The sequence below is a fragment of the Ranitomeya variabilis genome, chromosome 2, assembly GCF_051348905.1.
Source record: "Ranitomeya variabilis isolate aRanVar5 chromosome 2, aRanVar5.hap1, whole genome shotgun sequence".
Classification (NCBI taxonomy): Eukaryota; Metazoa; Chordata; class Amphibia; order Anura; family Dendrobatidae; genus Ranitomeya; species Ranitomeya variabilis.
The window spans coordinates 256,731,298-256,750,227 of NC_135233.1; the positions used below are offsets into that span (position 1 = coordinate 256,731,298).

Below are 18,930 nucleotides of genomic sequence, written 5' to 3' on the forward strand. Positions count from 1 at the left end.
TGCACGGAGAATAACACGGAGGAGGCCCCTCACCCTGCAGAACCGTGTACGGAGGATAACACGGAGGAGGCCCCTCACCCTGCAGAACCGTGTACGGAAGATAACACGGAGAAGGCCCCTCACCCTGCAGAACCGTGTACGGAGGATAACACGGAGGAGGCCCCTCACCCTGCAGAACCGTGCACGGAGGAAAACACGGAGGAGGCCCCTCACCCTGCAGAACCGTGCACGGAGGATAACACGGAGGAGGCCCCTCACCCTGCAGAACCGTGCACGGAGGATAACATGGAGGAGGCCCTTCACCCTGCAGAACCGTGCACGGAGGATAACACGGAGGAGGCCCCTCACCCTGCAGAACCGTGCACGGAGGATAACACGGAGGAGGCCCCTCACCCTGCAGAACAGTGCACGGAGGATAACACGGAGGAGGCCCTTCACCCTGCAGAACCGTGCACGGAGGATAACACGGAGGAGGCCCCTCACCCTGCAGAACAGTGCACGGAGGATAACACGGAAGAGGCCCCTCACCCTGCAGAACCGTGCACGGAGGATAACATGGAGGAGGCCCCTCAACCTGCAGAACCGTGCACGGAGGATAACACGGAGGAGGCCCCTCAACCTGCAGAACCGTGCACGGAGGAGAACATGGAGGAGGTCCCTCAACCTGCAGAACCGTGCACGGAGGATAACACGGAGGAGGCCCCTCAACCTGCAGAACAGTGCACGGAGGATAACACGGAGGAGGCCCTTCACCCTGCAGAACCGTGCACGGAGGATGACACGGAGGAGGCCCTTCACCCTGCAGAACCGTGCACGGAGGATAACACGGAGGAGGCCCTTCACCCTGCAGAACCGTGCACGGAGGATGACACGGACGAGGCCCTTCACCCTGCAGAACCGTGCACGGAGGATAACACTGAGGATAACACGGAGGAGGCCCCTCACCCTGCAGAACCGTGCACGGAGGATAACACGGAGGAGGCCCCTGACCCTGCAGAACCGTGCATGGAGGATAACACGGAGGAGGTCCCTCACCCTGCAGAACCATACACGGAGGAGGCCCCTCACCCTGCAGAAACGTGTACTGAGGATAACACGGAGGAGGCCCCTCAACCTGCAGAACCGTGCACGGAGGATAACATGGAGGAGGTCCCTCACCCTAAAGAACCGTGCACGGAGGATAACACGGAGGAGGCCCCTCACCCTGCAGAACCGTGCACAGAGGATAACACGGAGGAGGCCCCTCACCCTGCAGAACCGTGCACAGAGGATAACACGGAGGAGGCCCCTGACCCTGCAAGTGAGAACAGGATAACACGGAGGAGGTGGCTCACTCTGTAGAGCGGTGCATGGTCAATATGTGCATTATTTATGATCCCGGTGTGGGGCTGTTGTCAGAGAGCTAGCAGATGCGGGCTGACAATGGGTCGGCAGCATCCGCCTTCTCTGACAGGACAGGACAGTAACAAGCGGCGCCATCCTCGGCATCTCTGCTGGTCCCTCCATTGTATGATGATGCATTATGTGCAGCTGAGAGGACGTGAATGGCCTCGCATGACCGCCCCTCCCCCATCCTGATACGTGAGGGTTCTCCCCTCCGGTGGTCCGGCGCACAGTCATCCTCTGATTGTTCAGAGTGTCCTGCGGCAGGTTCAGGATCGCGCTCATTTCACGTCTGCAGTAGATTACAGTCGCCACCCCCACCCCTGCAGGGGTTAACAAGGCCAGCTCTGTGGCTGAGGAGCAAATAGGGATGAGCAGTGGGAGGCGCCGCTGCACAGACAACGGCTGTAATGATACCGCCCTGCGGAGGAATCGCTGCCTGATGTCAGCGCTGCATCACTGTAATGCATCCCTCATAAGAGTAATGACCCCTGCTTAATGTGAGTGAATGTCAGCATCCAAGGCCTGAAAACCTGTCTGTAGCTGAGGGTCTGTTACAATTGCATCCAGTGCAGACTCCAGACTGACACATTGTAACAATCTATAAAGTTTGCTATCTATCACACTGTGTGGCCTGCAGATCATGGTGAACGCTGCAGAGTGTGACCTCTGCTATCTATCCTGACCTCATACTTCTCACAGCTGAGGGTTTGTTACAGTTGCATGCCCTTCTGTGAGCTCCAGATTGATACAGTGTAACAAGCTACAGAGATGAATTTCAGGACCAGTATTGTCATTAAATCAGGAGAGGACTCAACAATGAATATAACTTATAAAGACTAAGAAGTCACAGCCTCCCAAAAAAATAAATAAATACAAATCAGTTTTTAAGTAATAAAAAAAAAGCACAAACACTATAAAAATGCCATACTGGCTAGTAGATGGCATAATGAATAAGGGAATAATATCCATACAAAAATGATAGATGAGGTTAACAGATAGCGCTCAATCAGGAGGCACAGTGGAAACATGGGAATAAAGGTGAAAAAAGGTTGTTTTGTAGATCTTTCAGTTATAAAGCCTGGATGTATACACCATGGATAGCCACCAAGGCATATATGTAGGCATATGCAGTGTATTTGAGGTTCAGTGCCAGAGGATATAGAAAGGAAAAATATATATATTAGGTGGCACTGACAATATTGATGTAAAGATATAATGAGGCAATCCCTCACTATAGTGTCGATTCACAGCCCATACTGTATATATGTATATACCTGTATTGTTGCAATCCAGAAACACAGGCAATCTGCATGCTATATAACATATAGAAAAGGTTAGACCGCCTTACCCATGTCCCAGGGTGTACTCCACAATACCCCAACACACATTCTGCGTGGGCTTCTACGGGGGTAGAGCTGACCCATTTCCCAAATGGGCTGTGAATCAGCACTATAGTGAGGGATTGCCTGGATACATTATATTTTTACAGCAATACTGTCAGTGCCACCTAATATATATATATATATATATATATATATATATATATATATATATATATATATATATATATATATATATATATATATATATATATACTCTGGCATTGAACCTTAAATACACTGTACATGCCTACATATATGCCTCGGTGACTGTCCATGGTGCATACGTCCAGGCTTTATAACTGAAAGCTATACAAAACAACCTTTTTTCACCTTTATATTCCATGTTTCCTCTGTGCCTCCTGTTTTTGAGCTGTTAACCTCTATCATTATTGTACGGATATTGTTCCCTTATTCATTATGCCATTCACTAGTCAGCATGGCATTTTTATGGTGTTTGTGCATTTTTTTTCATAAATAAAAACAGATTTTTATTCATTCTTATGGAGGTTGTGACTTATTGTAACAAGCTATCAGGGCAGAGGAGAGACTGGTGCAGATGTGTTCAGCTCACAGAGTGGCTACAACTGAAACAACCCTTCAGCTGTGAGAAGTATAAGGTCCAGCCTGATTTTCAGCTTTCGGATAAAAACAAAGAAGTTTCCATTCACTGACAGCAAGCATCAAACTTGACAGTAGTGAGAATCTGAACTGCAGAGTGCTTGATAAGCTGTGGAACATTCTTTGAAGGGGCAGATCCTCCCGACCAATCAGATGTGACGCACTCACCGATTTCCTCTCCTGCTTCAGCTCCTGCACAAAGCGCGTCAGCTCCGCCATGATCATGGACGTCATGTTCTCAGAGACGACCTCGTGCTGCCCGGCGTAGTCGTTCATCTCGTTCAGCGTGGTCTGGAAGGCTTTACATGATGTGTACCTGTCATATGACAGCAGCCGGTCAGTGACTACTCCTGAGTTACTCACCCCCCCAACCCTCCCCCCCCCCCCCCCCAAATGTGCCCCCAACTCCCCACCGGAAGGAATGCAAGCTGGGGAAAATGCATGAATTCACGACTGAAAGGGTGAGAAAACTTCTGCAAGCAGACAAATCCTGTCCAGTCTGATCCGTGCCATCTGTCGCGTCTGCAGGATTACCCCTGACTACGAAGGGATTGTTTGTAGTCTGTTACCACAGCGACAGAGAACTCTGCCAAACTTGTAGCAGTGTTTTATTTTAGATGCACTGGAGAGATGATAGAAGTACAGACGCCCCTTTAATTTCAATGGTGAAAAACAGAGTTGTCCTGTACTCATCCCACCAGTCAGCACTTCTTGACACCTTCTAAAACTGTACTGGGAATGTCCCTTTAAGGGACAGTGCAGTGTGGGGACTTTCTATCTGTACGGCTGCACCCTCCCCCCCCCCCCGCCGGACCACTCACTTTGACTCTTCCTCTTCTTTGGAGTTTTTCTTGGTTTGATATTTTTTTGACAAATTTCTGTAAAAAAAAGAAGAAGAAACAAAGGCGATCAGAACTTGAAAAATCAGCGAAACTTCTCAAAAGAGTCAAGTTCCCCTCCACCTGGCCAGAGTGCTCCATATCCATCGGGGGGGACGAGGTTCTCATTCTTAGTTTCACAATGACTCAAGACAGAAATTATCAGTGAAGTCCAGACCTGACCAGACCTCTGCGCAATGCTAGTATCCCATACTGGTCGTCACACTGCTTTCCCAGGGCCCATGAGTGTCAAAATGTCCTAGTTTTATAATGATATATCTTCCTCTGTCAGATCTGCTCACAACTGACAATTCTTAGGAAAGCTGGGTTTGGCCCTTTAAAAGCTATTAAAAGGGCACATCACTGATATCACTCAGCTTTCCCAGAAGCAGGAAAGCTGAATCACTCCAGTTATGAAATGACACAGCCCATCCTGCGCACTGGGCAGATCTGTCATTACATAACTGAAAGGAAAATTCAGTATGCCCCTTAAAAGCTAAACAAGTTGTGGTAGTCACCCAGCTTTCCTGAGAACACATATATAATTTTTACCATCTTAAAGTGTGGTGGTTGTGGAGGGTGGGGGATTGTTCGTATATTGTAATATCCTATCAGGAAGAATGATCCAAAGAGTACGGTGGAATAATAAAGGAAAAGCCACCTTCACCTTTAAGTGGTAGGGAATCCAGCTTTCCCAAGATTTAGAAGAGCAAATATAAATTGTAGTCACAAGTGAGCACTCTGGCAGATCAGATCAGTTTTAGCAGCTCCTGGGAAAGCTAGGTGACCCTATCCCTTTTAGAGCTGGAATAAAAGCCTTCCAAACATGATCAATCACTCAACCTTCCCAAGAACGGATAAAAAACTTACCAGATTCTGGGGTTTTCCTTGGGAATTTGGAGGTGCACTATGTGACGAGCAGGGTGTGGATGGAGACATTTGAGAACAGGACTCTGATGGAAAATGAGTAAATAAGCAGGAAACCCTCAGGCAGAGAGGCGTGCGCCAGTCGCCACCAGAACACCCCTTAACATCCTGGGGAGCATCACTGTAAATAATGTAGGCAGCCGGTGTGACTCTCCAGTGCCCCCTCCTCTTCTTATAAATGTATAACCCAGCTTTCCCAGAACCCTGACAGGCAGGTCTGCCCCTGATCCCTCCTCGCTGGTCAATGGCTATAGGAGTCTGGGAAAGCTGTTAGCCGACACTCAGCTTTCCCTTCGGATGATGTCATTGCTGATACTTACTAAACAATTGCGCTCATTATGACCACAGCTCGCATCTTCAGAGCTGCAATCATCTGGGAGGATCAGTGCTGTTGCCCGGGGCAGGTAATAGTAACACGTGGGGGGCGGCAGCTGGACCCTAGGGACCTCTGTCGGAATTTTTGTAAGAAACAGGATTCCAGTCATTCTAGTAAATGAGGTACAGAAGGGTGGACGCCACTAACCAGCGCTGGTGACAGCACACCTATCCATGGCTGTGACAGTCTTTATGTGGCTGACATGATTGACATGAGATCATCTGCAGCCCAGCTCGTCTAACCGCCGCAGGGGCGACAATGCAACACGAGAACGACACCACTGATGGAGAAAGTCGCGGAAATCACAACAACGGGGTGGGGAACAGGACCCCCCAATGTCACTGCAAAAAGAAGCCAAACAGATAGCTGTGAAAGAGAAGGGGGTGCTAGAGCTCGGACCCCCACTGGGCCTCATTCTGATACTGTCCCTTTAACACTCAACCTATAGGTGAGCCTTGGTGATGGTTATTCCACACCTGTCGCTGTGTTATGGATACGCAGATCCGCCGGCTCATACGCCTCGGGCCCCCCTCACCGTGACAGCATGAGACACAAACAAACTGTGATCGGCAGAGTAATAACGGGGGCCATCGGTCGGTGCAGGCCCATTCATACACTCAACAGAAGAAATTTGTAAGTTGCCAGCTCTGGAGGTGACTGGAGGATAAGACATGATGTAACAGAATGGTGACTGCAGCTCCAGAGGCGACTGGAGGATAAGACACGATGTAAAAGCAGAAAAGTGACTGCAGCTCTGGAGGAGACAAGAGGATAAGACATGATGTAATAGAATGGTGACTGCAGCTCTGGAGGTGACTGGAGTATAAGGCTACTTTCACACTTGAGTCGGTACGGGCCCGTCGCAATGCGTCGGGCTGACGGAACCTGTGAAATTACTGCAAGACGTGGGCAGCGGATGCAGTTTTTCAACGCATTCTGCAGTCCGGGGAGGAGGGGGCGGAGTTTCGGCAGCGCATGCGCGGTGAAAAATGGCGGACACGACGCACAAAAAAAAGTTACATGGAACTTTTTTTGTGCCGACGGTCCGCCAAAACACAACGCATCCGTCGCACGACGGATGCGACGTGTGGCCATACGTCGCAAAGCGTCGCTAATGTAAGTCTATGGAGAAAAAACGCATCCTGCGGGCAACTTTGCAGGATGCGTTTTTTCTCCAAAACGACGCATTGCGACGGAGGCCAAACGACGCTGGTGTGAAAGTAGCCTAAGACACAATGTAACCAAAGAATAGTGACTGCAGCTTTGGAGGTGACTGGAAAACAAGACATGATGTAATAGAATAGAGAGTGAAGCTCCGGAGGTGACTGGAGTATAAGACACGATGTAACCAAAGAATAGTGACTGCAGCTCCGGAGGTGACAGAAAGATAAGACACAATGTAATATTATATCAACTGCAGCTCTGGAGGTGACTGGAGTGTAAGACAAAATGTAACAGGACAAAAGTGACTGCAGCTCTGGAGGTGACTGGAAAACAAGACATGATGTAATAGAATAGGGACAGGAGTATAAGACACAATGTAACAGCAGAATAGTGACTGCAGTTCTGGAAGTGACAGGAAGATAAGACATGATGTAATAGAATGGTGACTGCAGCACCGGGGGTGACTGGAGTATATAACATGATGTAACCACAGAATAGTAACTGCAGCTCTGAAGGCGACAGGAAGATAAGACACAATGTAATATTATAGCGACTGCAGCTCTGGAGGTGACTGGAGGATAAGAAATTAAGTAAAAGCAGAATAGAGACCGCAGCTCTGGGTGTAACTGGAGGATAGGACATGATGTAACAGAAAACTAGTGACTGCAGCTCTGGAGGCGACTGTAGGAAAATGTGGATACTGATGAGTTTGCTGGGCTGAACCACTGCCACCACTCATATTTTACCTATGATCCCCCGTAAATGGTAGTTAGTGTTGGGGACCCTTTAAGAGGATACATTTACTGCTGAAAGTTTTTTTTCTTTTAACCATTAATTTTTTATTACATTTTCAGAAAATGTTTGGACACACAAAGGGTCAAACAAAACCCATAAACACATACAATAACAAAGTCCAATAGGTACCTGTACACATTCTACGAATACTCATTAAAAGGTGACTTCTTCACCGTCCCACAGGGACATCACGGGAGCTCCCGGGCTAAAGCATGATGACATCATCCCAATAATGAAAGTTTCATAGGGCCAAATAAGGTTTTCCATCTTCAGTGAACAGGGGCTGACCTCTGGCTATCCAGCCATGGATCTCATATACCCGGGATTCTCTTTTTGGCTGAGATGGAATGAGCCAATTCATACTGGCAATGTATATTAACTGTCTCAATTACCTTTTTTACGGATGGCAAACCCGTCCCCCTCCACCTACCCAACAGAGCTAACCTGGCTGCTATCAAAATATGCGAGAAAGAACCTCTAAGCACCTGCGGTACATTATCTATGCCAATACGTCAGACTCCCATACTGGACTCCAAACCAACCGTACCCCAAGGACCTCTCGTATTAGATCACCAACATCTACCCAACATTAAAGCTATAACCGGACATGACCACCACATATGACCCAGTGTCCCCCTTTGCCCACAACCTCTCCAACACACTTACTGCTGAAATTTTCATGTGTTAAAATAAAAAGTAAACCAAATAAACCAAAAACGCAGAAAGTGAGAAGGAAGCAGCTCCCCGGATCAGTGGCTGCACAATACTCTGCCCTGATGCAGTGTACGAGGTTAGACTGTAAGCTCCTGGGGACGGGAATCATGAGAGTGATACACAGCGTGTAATGTATGGTGAGTGCGAGCTCCTGTGGTCATGGATGATGGGAGTGATTGCTCCTGTGCTGTAGAATTTGCCCATGATACATGGATAAAGACACACTGACTTCTCTCGTGCAGCGCCCCCCCGACCATATGTAAGGTGCAGACAACTTACCGCAGCTGTTTTGCATAGTTGATCTCGATTTCTGCTCTTTCCTTCACAAATTTGATATATCTTTCCAGCACCTCGATCCCCCACTGCGTGTGCTTCTCCAGGTTATCAAACTGGTCCTGTCATGACAAGAAGAGGGAGAGCGGTGACCATCTGAACTGAGGGCGACGGCTACACCATGGACCAAACTACACATACAAAAGGACAAGGAGCGGAATAGTGAGTGCAGCTCTGGGGTATATACAGGATGTAACTCAGGATCAGTAATGTAATGTATGTACACAGTGACTGCACCAGCAGAATAGTGAGTGCAGCTCTGGAGTATAATACAGGATGTAACTCAGGATCAGTAATGTAATGTATGTACACAGTGACTGCACCAGCAGAATAGTGAGTGCAGCTCTGGGGTATAATACAGGATGTAACTCAGGATCAGTAATGTAATGTATGTACACAATGACTGCACCAGCAGAATAGTGAGTGCAGCTCTGGAGTATAATACAGGATGTAACTCAGGATCAGTAATGTAATGTATGTACACAGTGACTGCACCAGCAGAATAGTGAGTGCAGCTCTGGAGTATAATACAGGATGTAACTGAGGATCAGTACAGGATCAGTAATGTAATGTATGTACACAGTGACTGCACCAGCAGAATAGTGAGTGCAGCTCTGGAGTATAATACAGGATGTAACTCAGGATTAGTACAGGAACAGTAATGTAAATTGATGTACAACAGTGACTGCACCAGCAGAATAGTGAGTTCAGCTCTGGGGTATAATACAGGATGTAACTCAGGATTAGTAATGTAATGTATGTACACAATGACTGCACCAGCAGAATAGTGAGTTCAGCTCTGGGGTATAATACAGGATGTAACTCTGAGTGCAGCTCTAGTTAAGGTGGAATTCCCTTTACATGTCAGTGCCTATCAGTCTGTAGATGCAGTATTGCAGAATTGAGAAGGAGATCTGATGATCTCTCATCTCATAGCATAATGGTTAGCTCCGAGCCAAGAAATCCTACATCAGCAAGCACTTATCTCTGGACCTCTGCAGCATGGCGGGGGCAGAGGTAAATTAATCGGTTCAGGAGAAAACGATTTCTATGAAAGAAGCATCCAAGACCATGCAGAAAAGGCCGCAAGTATCCCAGCATTCACTTATAGGACGATATGGATGTCACCACGGGGGATATCCAAAACCCTACATCAGCTCTCAGGTATGGACTGGGGCTGAAATTCAGTCCTGGCATGTGAAATCACACAGTCCCCGTCCCCATGAACCAGATGGGATATATTACCCTGGATGGAGGAAAGCAAGATTTACTACAAGACCAATATTTCTAATAATACCCATGGCCTGTGGGTAAGTGACGGAGTCAGCAACTTTGTGCTCCATCACAACTCTTAACCGTATGGGTGTCTTGAGAACACCGATTCTGTTAACAACGTAGCAGACAAGGCGGCCCACGACCAGACAGGCCCTTCTGGCATAGAGACCCAATATCTGTGGAAGATGATGGGGTGCACGTGGTCGCAGGATGTGCAGTTCCGCAGCCACTGCATACTATCAGTTATGATTAATATTTGCAGATTGCGGGAAGCGGCGGTGACACTGCAGGAGTCTTCTCACCGCACCCGACGGCTCAGTGACTCAGAGAACATTAGCTGAGTTTATCTAGAAGGAATGTATTGTGAAGATTCCCGGCTCATTGAGTCTTGGCCAAGATCAGCTCAGCCGACGCGTCCATAACAGTCAGCGCTGACCTCTAGGGTGACCCCTGGGCCAGGAAACACAGGGTGACCTACATACGTCATAAAAGGCCTGATATTAAAGGGGCAAACCGGGAAAAAAATGAGAAATTATGATGTTGGTTATAATGGGTGATGACTGATGGCTCTGATGAGCAATGCCGACAGGCGAATAGGACTCATGGCTGTGAGCCGGCCGACGAGTACTCAGTATATTTGGAGGTGATGGGTGGCATGTAGTTCATCTCCATCCTAAGACATGAAGCCGCTGTGTTCATTGCTTCCAAATTATCGGCAGCTCCAGAGTCTGAGAGCAGAGAGTGGATGGTGGGGGTTATAGTAGTGGTGGCTGGTGGTTATGTAAAGTCTTCAGCGCTGGCCGGGATCACACATCTGCAGCTCCGAGGAGAAAAACAAGGTTTACTCATCCAGATCAGAGGGAGGAAAAGGAATGAAGAGCAGCGGCCAAACTGCAGACACACCAAAGTATGGGGTCAGTGGCGAGGGCCGCACACAGCACCGCCGAGGAGCTTCTACTCCCTGTTATAAGCCATTACTGGGGAGAGGTGACTGTAGGACAGGTGAGTACAATCTATTACTCCCTGGTATCAGCCATTACTGGGGAGAGGTGACTGTAGGACAGCTGAGTACAATCTATTACTCCCTGGTATCAGCCATTACTGGGGAGAGGTGACTGTAGGACAGGTGAGTACAATCTATTACTCCCTGTTATCAGCCATTACTGGGGAGAGGTGACTGTAGAACAGGTGAGTACAATCTATTACTCCCTGGTATCAGCCATTACTGGGGAGAGGTGACTGTAGAACAGGTGAGTACAATCTATTACTCCCTGGTATCAGCCATTACTGGGGGAGGTGACTGTAGAACAGGTGAGTACAATCTATTACTCCCTGTTATCAGCCATTACTGGGGAGAGGTGACTGTAGAACAGGTGAGTACAATCTATTACTCCCTGTTATCAGCCATTACTGGGGAGAGGAGACTGTAGGACAGGTGAGTACAATCTATTACTCCCTGTTATCAGCCATTACTGGGGAGGAGACTGTAGGACAGGTGAGTACAATCTATTACTCCCTGTTATCAGCCATTACTGGGGAGAGGTGACTGTAGAACAGGTGAGTACAATCTATTACTCCCTGTTATCAGCCATTACTGGGGGAGGTGACTGTAGAACAGGTGAGTACAATCTATTACTCTTACCGCACCGTACTTACCGCACGAGGAGACAAGGGTGGTTGAATATGGTGAACCCCGTGGTGTTCCTAGTGAACACCTTTTTGAAAGTTAACGTGGCAAACCTCTGGAAAGAGAGGGCTCCTCCGTGGGTATTCTCCTGCAAGGGATGGTTTCAGCCTTTCTTCCAGGAATGGGAGACAGGGGGAAGATTGAAGGATCTTCGCACACCGCACGGGCATCTCCCAGCTTATGTTACCCCGGTTCTGAAAATGATGCGCCGGTGGGGTCTGGGAATGTGGGAAGTGAGGTCCCTCCTGAGGAAACTCCTCGACATGCGGGTCTTGCTTTCGCATTTTCAGAAACCATTGGTCCTCAAGGACTGCCCAAGTCGGGATCTAGAGGTTGGGTTAAGTTTGTTAAATTCTAGCAGGATCCCCAAGAAGTATTGGGACTTGACTTGGCGCTGCTTCCAAGGTAAGTTGTATGTGAGGGACAATTTGAAGTACAGGAGCACTGAGGAAAGGAATTGTCCCCGTGAGGCTTGCGCTACCATGCTGGAAAGCATGGAGCACTTCCTGCTTCATTGTCCCTTTAATACAGAGGCTTTAATGAGATGCCGGAGGAGCCCCGACTGCATAAAGATACGCCGCCGCCACCCCACAGCACAGAGGCCCCACACTGCAGAAGAGGAGCCGCCGCACCACAGCACAGCAGCCGCCGCTCCCAGCACAGAGACCCCACGCTGCAGCGCTATGATAAGGTAATGGGGGATACTGACTCTCCTGTGAGATGCCCCCTCGTCGTCATCAGGATCACTCCCCCCCCCCCCCAAAAGGCACATATTCACCGGCCCTATAAGACGACATAGGGTGTATAAGAAGACCCCCGACTTTTAAGAAGATTTTATTTTTTAACTGGTAAAGTTGGGGGGTCGTCTTATACGCCGGAAAATACGGTAATTGCCCTTCTCTGCTTATCAAATTAATAAACTGTGACCGACCTGTTCAACCCATCCAGGCCTGTCGGTGTTTTCATTACGGGATTGGTGGGAAGGGGGAAGGCACTGTTTATGACACACAGGTCTCTGCAGCCTTTACTGCTATTCTAGCATTTTCAGCATGCACCAGGAGGCTCAGGATGAAGTGTTATCAATATTAACCCCTCCAAGCCCTGACCTCACATCACTGTTTCCGCTTGGCACACATTACTCTTCTCTCTTGGTTGGCGGCCTGCGGGGTGACTCACGCTCAGCTGGGATCAGTCTGTGCTGGAACGCATCACACGTTTGTATTTTCCTAATTCTTGCTTTGTAAACAGACGCCAGCTCTCCGGAGACTGCGCCATTCATGCAAAGGCAATGCAGCCGCCACCACAAAGGGGCAACATTACTTTATGATCAGCGTCTGCCACTCAGGCTATCCTCCACGTGCAAAGGAACAATAAGCAGATGTGAGGATGCAGCGCCCGATTGTAAGCATTAAACTGACATTCTGGAACCTGGGAAAGCTGGGTGGATGCCAGTACACGAGCCAGAACCAGAGATGCACTGAAAGTTACCAGGCTTTCCCCAACACAGATATAGCTGCTGCTCGGAGCGGATCCGGCCGCTTCCAGTGCAATAACATTATCTCACTGAGTGGCGTCACGGGTCCCGGGCTCCGCCGTTGTGCCAGGGATACGGACAGAGGCGGTTTATTGTTTCTGGCCAGAGAGGAATGCGCCCGTTGTGAACGTGGGAGGGCAGAAAATGAGCGACATTTACAGAAGTGCTGAGCGGCCACAAAGAAAACACGGCTACTGTGTAATAGGGTCATGAATAAATCATCAGTGGACCTTCACTGCCCCAGACCCCAGGAAACACTTCATATCTTATCTGCTCCGGGAAAAACTGGGTGATAACCAACATGGCAGCCATCACATCTGGACAAGAGGAAAGCACAGAACAAAGTGACGTCCTGGGGATGTGGTCCCTGATAACTCACAACACAGGGCCCCAGAGCTGCAGCTTTTCCCATCTTTTAAGGGGCCATCTACTATATAATTGTCTAAGGGTCACTTCCGTCTTTCTGTCTGTCCTTCTGTCTGTCTGTCACGGATATTCATTGGTCGCGGCCTCTGTCTGTCATGGAAATCCAAGTCGCTGATTGGTCGTGGCAAAACGGCCATGACCAATCAGCGACGGGCACAGTCCGGCGGTAAAATGGCCGCTCCTTCCTCCCCGCAGTCAGTGCCCGCTCCATACTCCCCTCCAGTCACCGCTCACACAGGGTTAATGGCAGCGGTAACGGACCGCGTTATGCCGCGGTGTAATGCACTCCGTTACCGCTGCTATTAACCCTGTGTGACCAACTTTTTACTATTGATGCTGCCTATGCGGCATCAATAGTTAAAAGATCTAATGTTAAAAATAATAAAAAAATCGTTACATACTCACCGTCCGTCGGACCCTCGGATCCAGAACCGGCCTTTCCTGCTCCTCGCGACACTCCGGTGACCGCTCCATGCATTGCGGTCTCGCGAGATGATGACGTAGTATGAGTATATAACTATTTTTTATTTTAATTCTTTTTTTTTTTTTAACAGGGATATGATGTCCACATTGCTATATACTGCATGGGCTGTGCAATATACTACGTGGGCTGTGCTATACACTGCGTGGGCTGTGCTATACACTGCGTGGGCTGTGCTATACACTGCGTGGGCTGTGCTATACACTGCGTGGGCTGTGCTATACACTGCGTGGGCTGTGCTATACACTGCGTGGGCTGTGCTATACACTGCGTGGGCTGTGCTATACACTGCGTGGGCTGTGCTATACACTGCGTGGGCTGTGCTATACACTGCGTGGGCTGTGCTATACACTGCGTGGGCTGTGCTATACACTGCGTGGGCTGTGCTATACACTGCGTGGGCTGTGCTATACACTGCGTGGGCTGTGCTATACACTGCGTGGGCTGTGCTATACACTGCGTGGGCTGTGCTATACACTGCGTGGGCTGTGCTATACACTGCGTGGGCTGTGCTATACACTGCGTGGGCTGTGCTATACACTGCGTGGGCTGTGCTATACACTGCGTGGGCTGTGCTATACACTGCGTGGGCTGTGCTATACACTGCGTGGGCTGTGCTATACACTGCGTGGGCTGTGCTATACACTGCGTGGGCTGTGCTATACACTGCGTGGGCTGTGCTATACACTGCGTGGGCTGTGCTATACACTGCGTGGGCTGTGCTATACACTGCGTGGGCTGTGCTATACACTGCGTGGGCTGTGCTATACACTGCGTGGGCTGTGCTATACACTGCGTGGGCTGTGCTATACACTGCGTGGGCTGTGCTATACACTGCGTGGGCTGTGCTATACACTGCGTGGGCTGTGCTATACACTGCGTGGGCTGTGCTATACACTGCGTGGGCTGTGCTATACACTGCGTGGGCTGTGCTATACACTGCGTGGGCTGTGCTATACACTGCGTGGGCTGTGCTATACACTGCGTGGGCTGTGCTATACACTGCGTGGGCTGTGCTATACACTGCGTGGGCTGTGCTATACACTGCGTGGGCTGTGCTATACACTGCGTGGGCTGTGCTATACACTGCGTGGGCTGTGCTATACACTGCGTGGGCTGTGCTATACACTGCGTGGGCTGTGCTATACACTGCGTGGGCTGTGCTATACACTGCGTGGGCTGTGCTATACACTGCGTGGGCTGTGCTATACACTGCGTGGGCTGTGCTATACACTGCGTGGGCTGTGCTATACACTGCGTGGGCTGTGCTATACACTGCGTGGGCTGTGCTATACACTGCGTGGGCTGTGCTATACACTGCGTGGGCTGTGCTATACACTGCGTGGGCTGTGCTATACACTGCGTGGGCTGTGCTATACACTGCGTGGGCTGTGCTATACACTGCGTGGGCTGTGCTATACACTGCGTGGGCTGTGCTATACACTGCGTGGGCTGTGCTATACACTGCGTGGGCTGTGCTATACACTGCGTGGGCTGTGCTATACACTGCGTGGGCTGTGCTATACACTGCGTGGGCTGTGCTATACACTGCGTGGGCTGTGCTATACACTGCGTGGGCTGTGCTATACACTGCGTGGGCTGTGCTATACACTGCGTGGGCTGTGCTATACACTGCGTGGGCTGTGTTATACACTGCGTGGGCTGTGTTATACACTGCGTGGGCTGTGTTATACACTGCGTGGGCTGTGTTATACACTGCGTGCGTGGGCTGTGTTATATACTACGTGAGCTGTTTTATATGCTACGTGGCTGTGTTATATGCTATGTGGGCTGTTATACACTCCGTGGGCTGTGCTATATACTACGTGGCTGTGCTATATACTCAGTGGGCTGTGTTATATACTACATGGCTGTGCTATATGCTCCGTGGGCTGTGTTATATACTCCGTGGGCTGTGCTATATACTACGTGGCTGTGCTATATCCTATTAGGGCTGTTATATACTACATGGCCAGCCGCAAACAATCAGCGACAGGCGCAGTACGGCCGCGAAATGGGGCGGGATTTGAACCACGCTTCGCTAATTGGTCGCGGCCGTCCGAATCCTGTGTATTCAATGTATTATTCTAAAATCTTCATAAATAAACTACATACATATTCTAGAATACCCGGTGCGTTAGAATCGGGCTACCATCTAGTTAACTATAAATTCTAGAGTGGTGTTTATCAATCACACATATAGGTAGAGATCACCGGAGATAAGTGACATGGAGTATTTGTCATGGGGGCAAGGAGGCATCTACACTTCATGCCTCTCATTTCAATGATGAACAATACAGTGGCATCCTCTTCCCAGTAATGGCTGATAACAGGGAGTAATAATTGTACTCACCTGTGCTACAGTAGCCTCTCCCTAGTAATGGCTGATCACAGGGAGTAATAGGTTGTACCCACTTGTCCAACAGTCACCTCTCCCCAATAAAGGCTGATATCTGGGGACAATGAGCCGTCATGCCTTGAACAGTAAATGCAGAAGAGACAGAATGCTCCTGCGGGATCCCTTTAATCCAGGACCATGGCTCCTTTACGTGATAGCGTGGGTCGGTGGTGGCTTATGTTATGTGAGATAAAGATGTACAAAAACGAAGGATCTGCTAAACATGTGTGAAACTAATCAACACCCCAGGAAAATAAGGGTCACAGGAAAACAGAACTGGCTCTGAAGAATCTGAACTATTAGGAGCATCTGCACCGCTAAAAGAGCCAACCCCAGACTCCTACACTTCGGGATCGGCAGGGAGGGGAAGATGCGACACCATGCAAGGTCAGGTACCGCCAGGTCAGGTACCGCCAAGCTTCAAAGTGAAAACTACTGCTCTCTGGTATCAGCAGCGAGGTTCTAATGATAGACCGGTACCAGAATCCTTATCCCAGCTGCCAGCGGTCTTGGCTCCGGGGATGTGATCTCTGCCATGTGGGTTACGGTAATATGTCAAACTCGCTAGGAATTACATGAATATTAATGGGGCGAGGGATCCTGCACTCCAGACACACACCCTGCCCAGATTACTGCTAATTAGGTCAGCAGGTGACACCTCACCCCCTCGTACGTAGCATCAATATCTACAGCCCAGCTCTCTATGTCAGTCCACACTGGAGATCTAGCATTGTACTCAAGAACCAGCAGGCCCAGGATGAACAGTCAAAGGAGTCCAGCAGAGCCACAGGTGCAGCATCTGGAGCGCCCACTTTACGCTTTAGGTCTCTTTCACATTTCTGTCGGTACGGGGCCGTCGCAAACCGTCGGCCCGACGGACGTTGTGCAAATAGTGCACAACGTGGGCGGCGGATTCAGTTTTCTCCCCTGATGAAGCCCTATCAGTGAGGGCGATACGTGTGGGGCTGCACTGGGCCTTGTCCTCTCCACCTGCTCTCCTGTGGATCTGCTTTTGGGTTGCTACCTCGCACTGGGTAACTTGGCCTCAGCATTTTCTGGGGTCTTTCATTATGTATTGCTGCATCTCCTCACCATATTCATGGTGACCTTGGGACTTATGTTGGAGTTCATTTGGCCACTGTTATTTGCTAGATAGTTTGGTGTATTTTTATCCCATGAGCCACGTAGGTGCAGTTTTTTGCCATCTAGGTATTGGCTCGTTATATTGCCCAGTGTGTTACTATCATGGTTGCTAGGGGGCTTTATATTGCTTGCCTGAAGGACTGTTTTCTGGCTTGCTTCTATTAACCCCTTTTGCCTATAGCTGCACAGGCTTGCATTCAGGTAGTCCTTATCACACTATTTTGTTGGGTATTCACTCTTATACTCAGATTTATATGATTGTGTATGGACAAGGCTCTTTGCTGTTTTTAATTATGTTTTATATTGTGTGTCAATAAAAATCTTGTTTTTTTCATATATGATTTATTATCATGTCTCTTATTTTTGTGTATGTGGTGTGCATATTTGGAGTGATGCTTTTTCTCTCATTATTCATTTGATTTATCACTCACTTGCACCCCATACTATTTTGTGTACACCTTTGTAGTGCGCCTAGGGCTTTTTTGGTTACGGATGCAGTTTTCAGACGCATCCGCTGCCCATTATGAGTTCCGGGGAGAGGAGGGGGCGGAAATGGTGGTTCCGACGGACGAAAAAACGTTACATTGAACGTTTTTTCATCACGACGGACCTCAAAAACACGACGCATCCGTTGCACGACGGATGCGACGTGTGGCCATACGTCGCAATGCGTCGCTAATGCAAGTCTATGGAGAAAAAACGCATCCTGCGGGCAACTTTGCAGGATGCATTGTTTCTCCAAAACGACGCATTGCAACGTTGGCCAAACGACGGAAGTGTGAAAGAGGCCTTAGAAGCAGGAACAGTGACTGACTCATCACTGAAGGTTAATCCTGTGAATGTGCCGCTCCTCACATCCCTCATCAGTATGCATACCGCGAATCCAGAGGAGGAAGAGGGCGAGGAAGGCACAGGGTGAGAGGAAGACGGACACTCCAACTCCTGCACACAGGTCATCTGCGGACCTGAACCCCAAAATCTTCACACTGACGATTTACCACCCTAAAAACACCTGAATTTGCACATAGGTCACCGACTGACCTGCACCCCAACACCTGCACAAATTATCTACCGTCCTCCACTCCAACATCTGCACATAGATTATCTACCGCCCTCTATCCCAACACCTGCACACAGATTATCTACCGCCCTCCACCCCAACACCTGCACACAGATTATCTACCGCCCTCCACCCCAACACCTGCACACAGATTATCTACCGCTCTCCACCCCAACACCTGCACACAGATTATCTACCGCCCTCCACCCCAACACCTGCACACAGATTATCTACCGCCCTCCACCCCAACACCTGCACACAGATTATCTACCGCCCTCCACCCCAACACCTGCACATAGATTATCTACTGACCTGCACCCCAACACCTGCACACATATTATCTACTGACCTGC

The 18,930-nt window shown here is 49.2% G+C and overlaps 1 protein-coding gene across 18 annotated transcripts in view; it reads right to left on the minus strand.

The window, feature by feature from the left end:
- FNBP1 (formin binding protein 1) overlaps nucleotides 1–18,930 on the minus strand; it is a 93,110-nt gene that overhangs the window by 63,196 nt on the left and 10,984 nt on the right. For all 18 annotated transcript variants that reach the window (XM_077284741.1, XM_077284743.1, XM_077284748.1 and 15 more), the window contains exons 2-4: nucleotides 8,520–8,635; nucleotides 4,208–4,264; nucleotides 3,555–3,702 (exon numbers count right to left, since the gene is read on the minus strand). In XM_077284741.1, coding sequence (XP_077140856.1) covers nucleotides 3,555–3,702; nucleotides 4,208–4,264; nucleotides 8,520–8,635 — 321 coding nt within the window. The remainder of the gene's footprint in view (nucleotides 1–3,554; nucleotides 3,703–4,207; nucleotides 4,265–8,519; nucleotides 8,636–18,930) is intronic.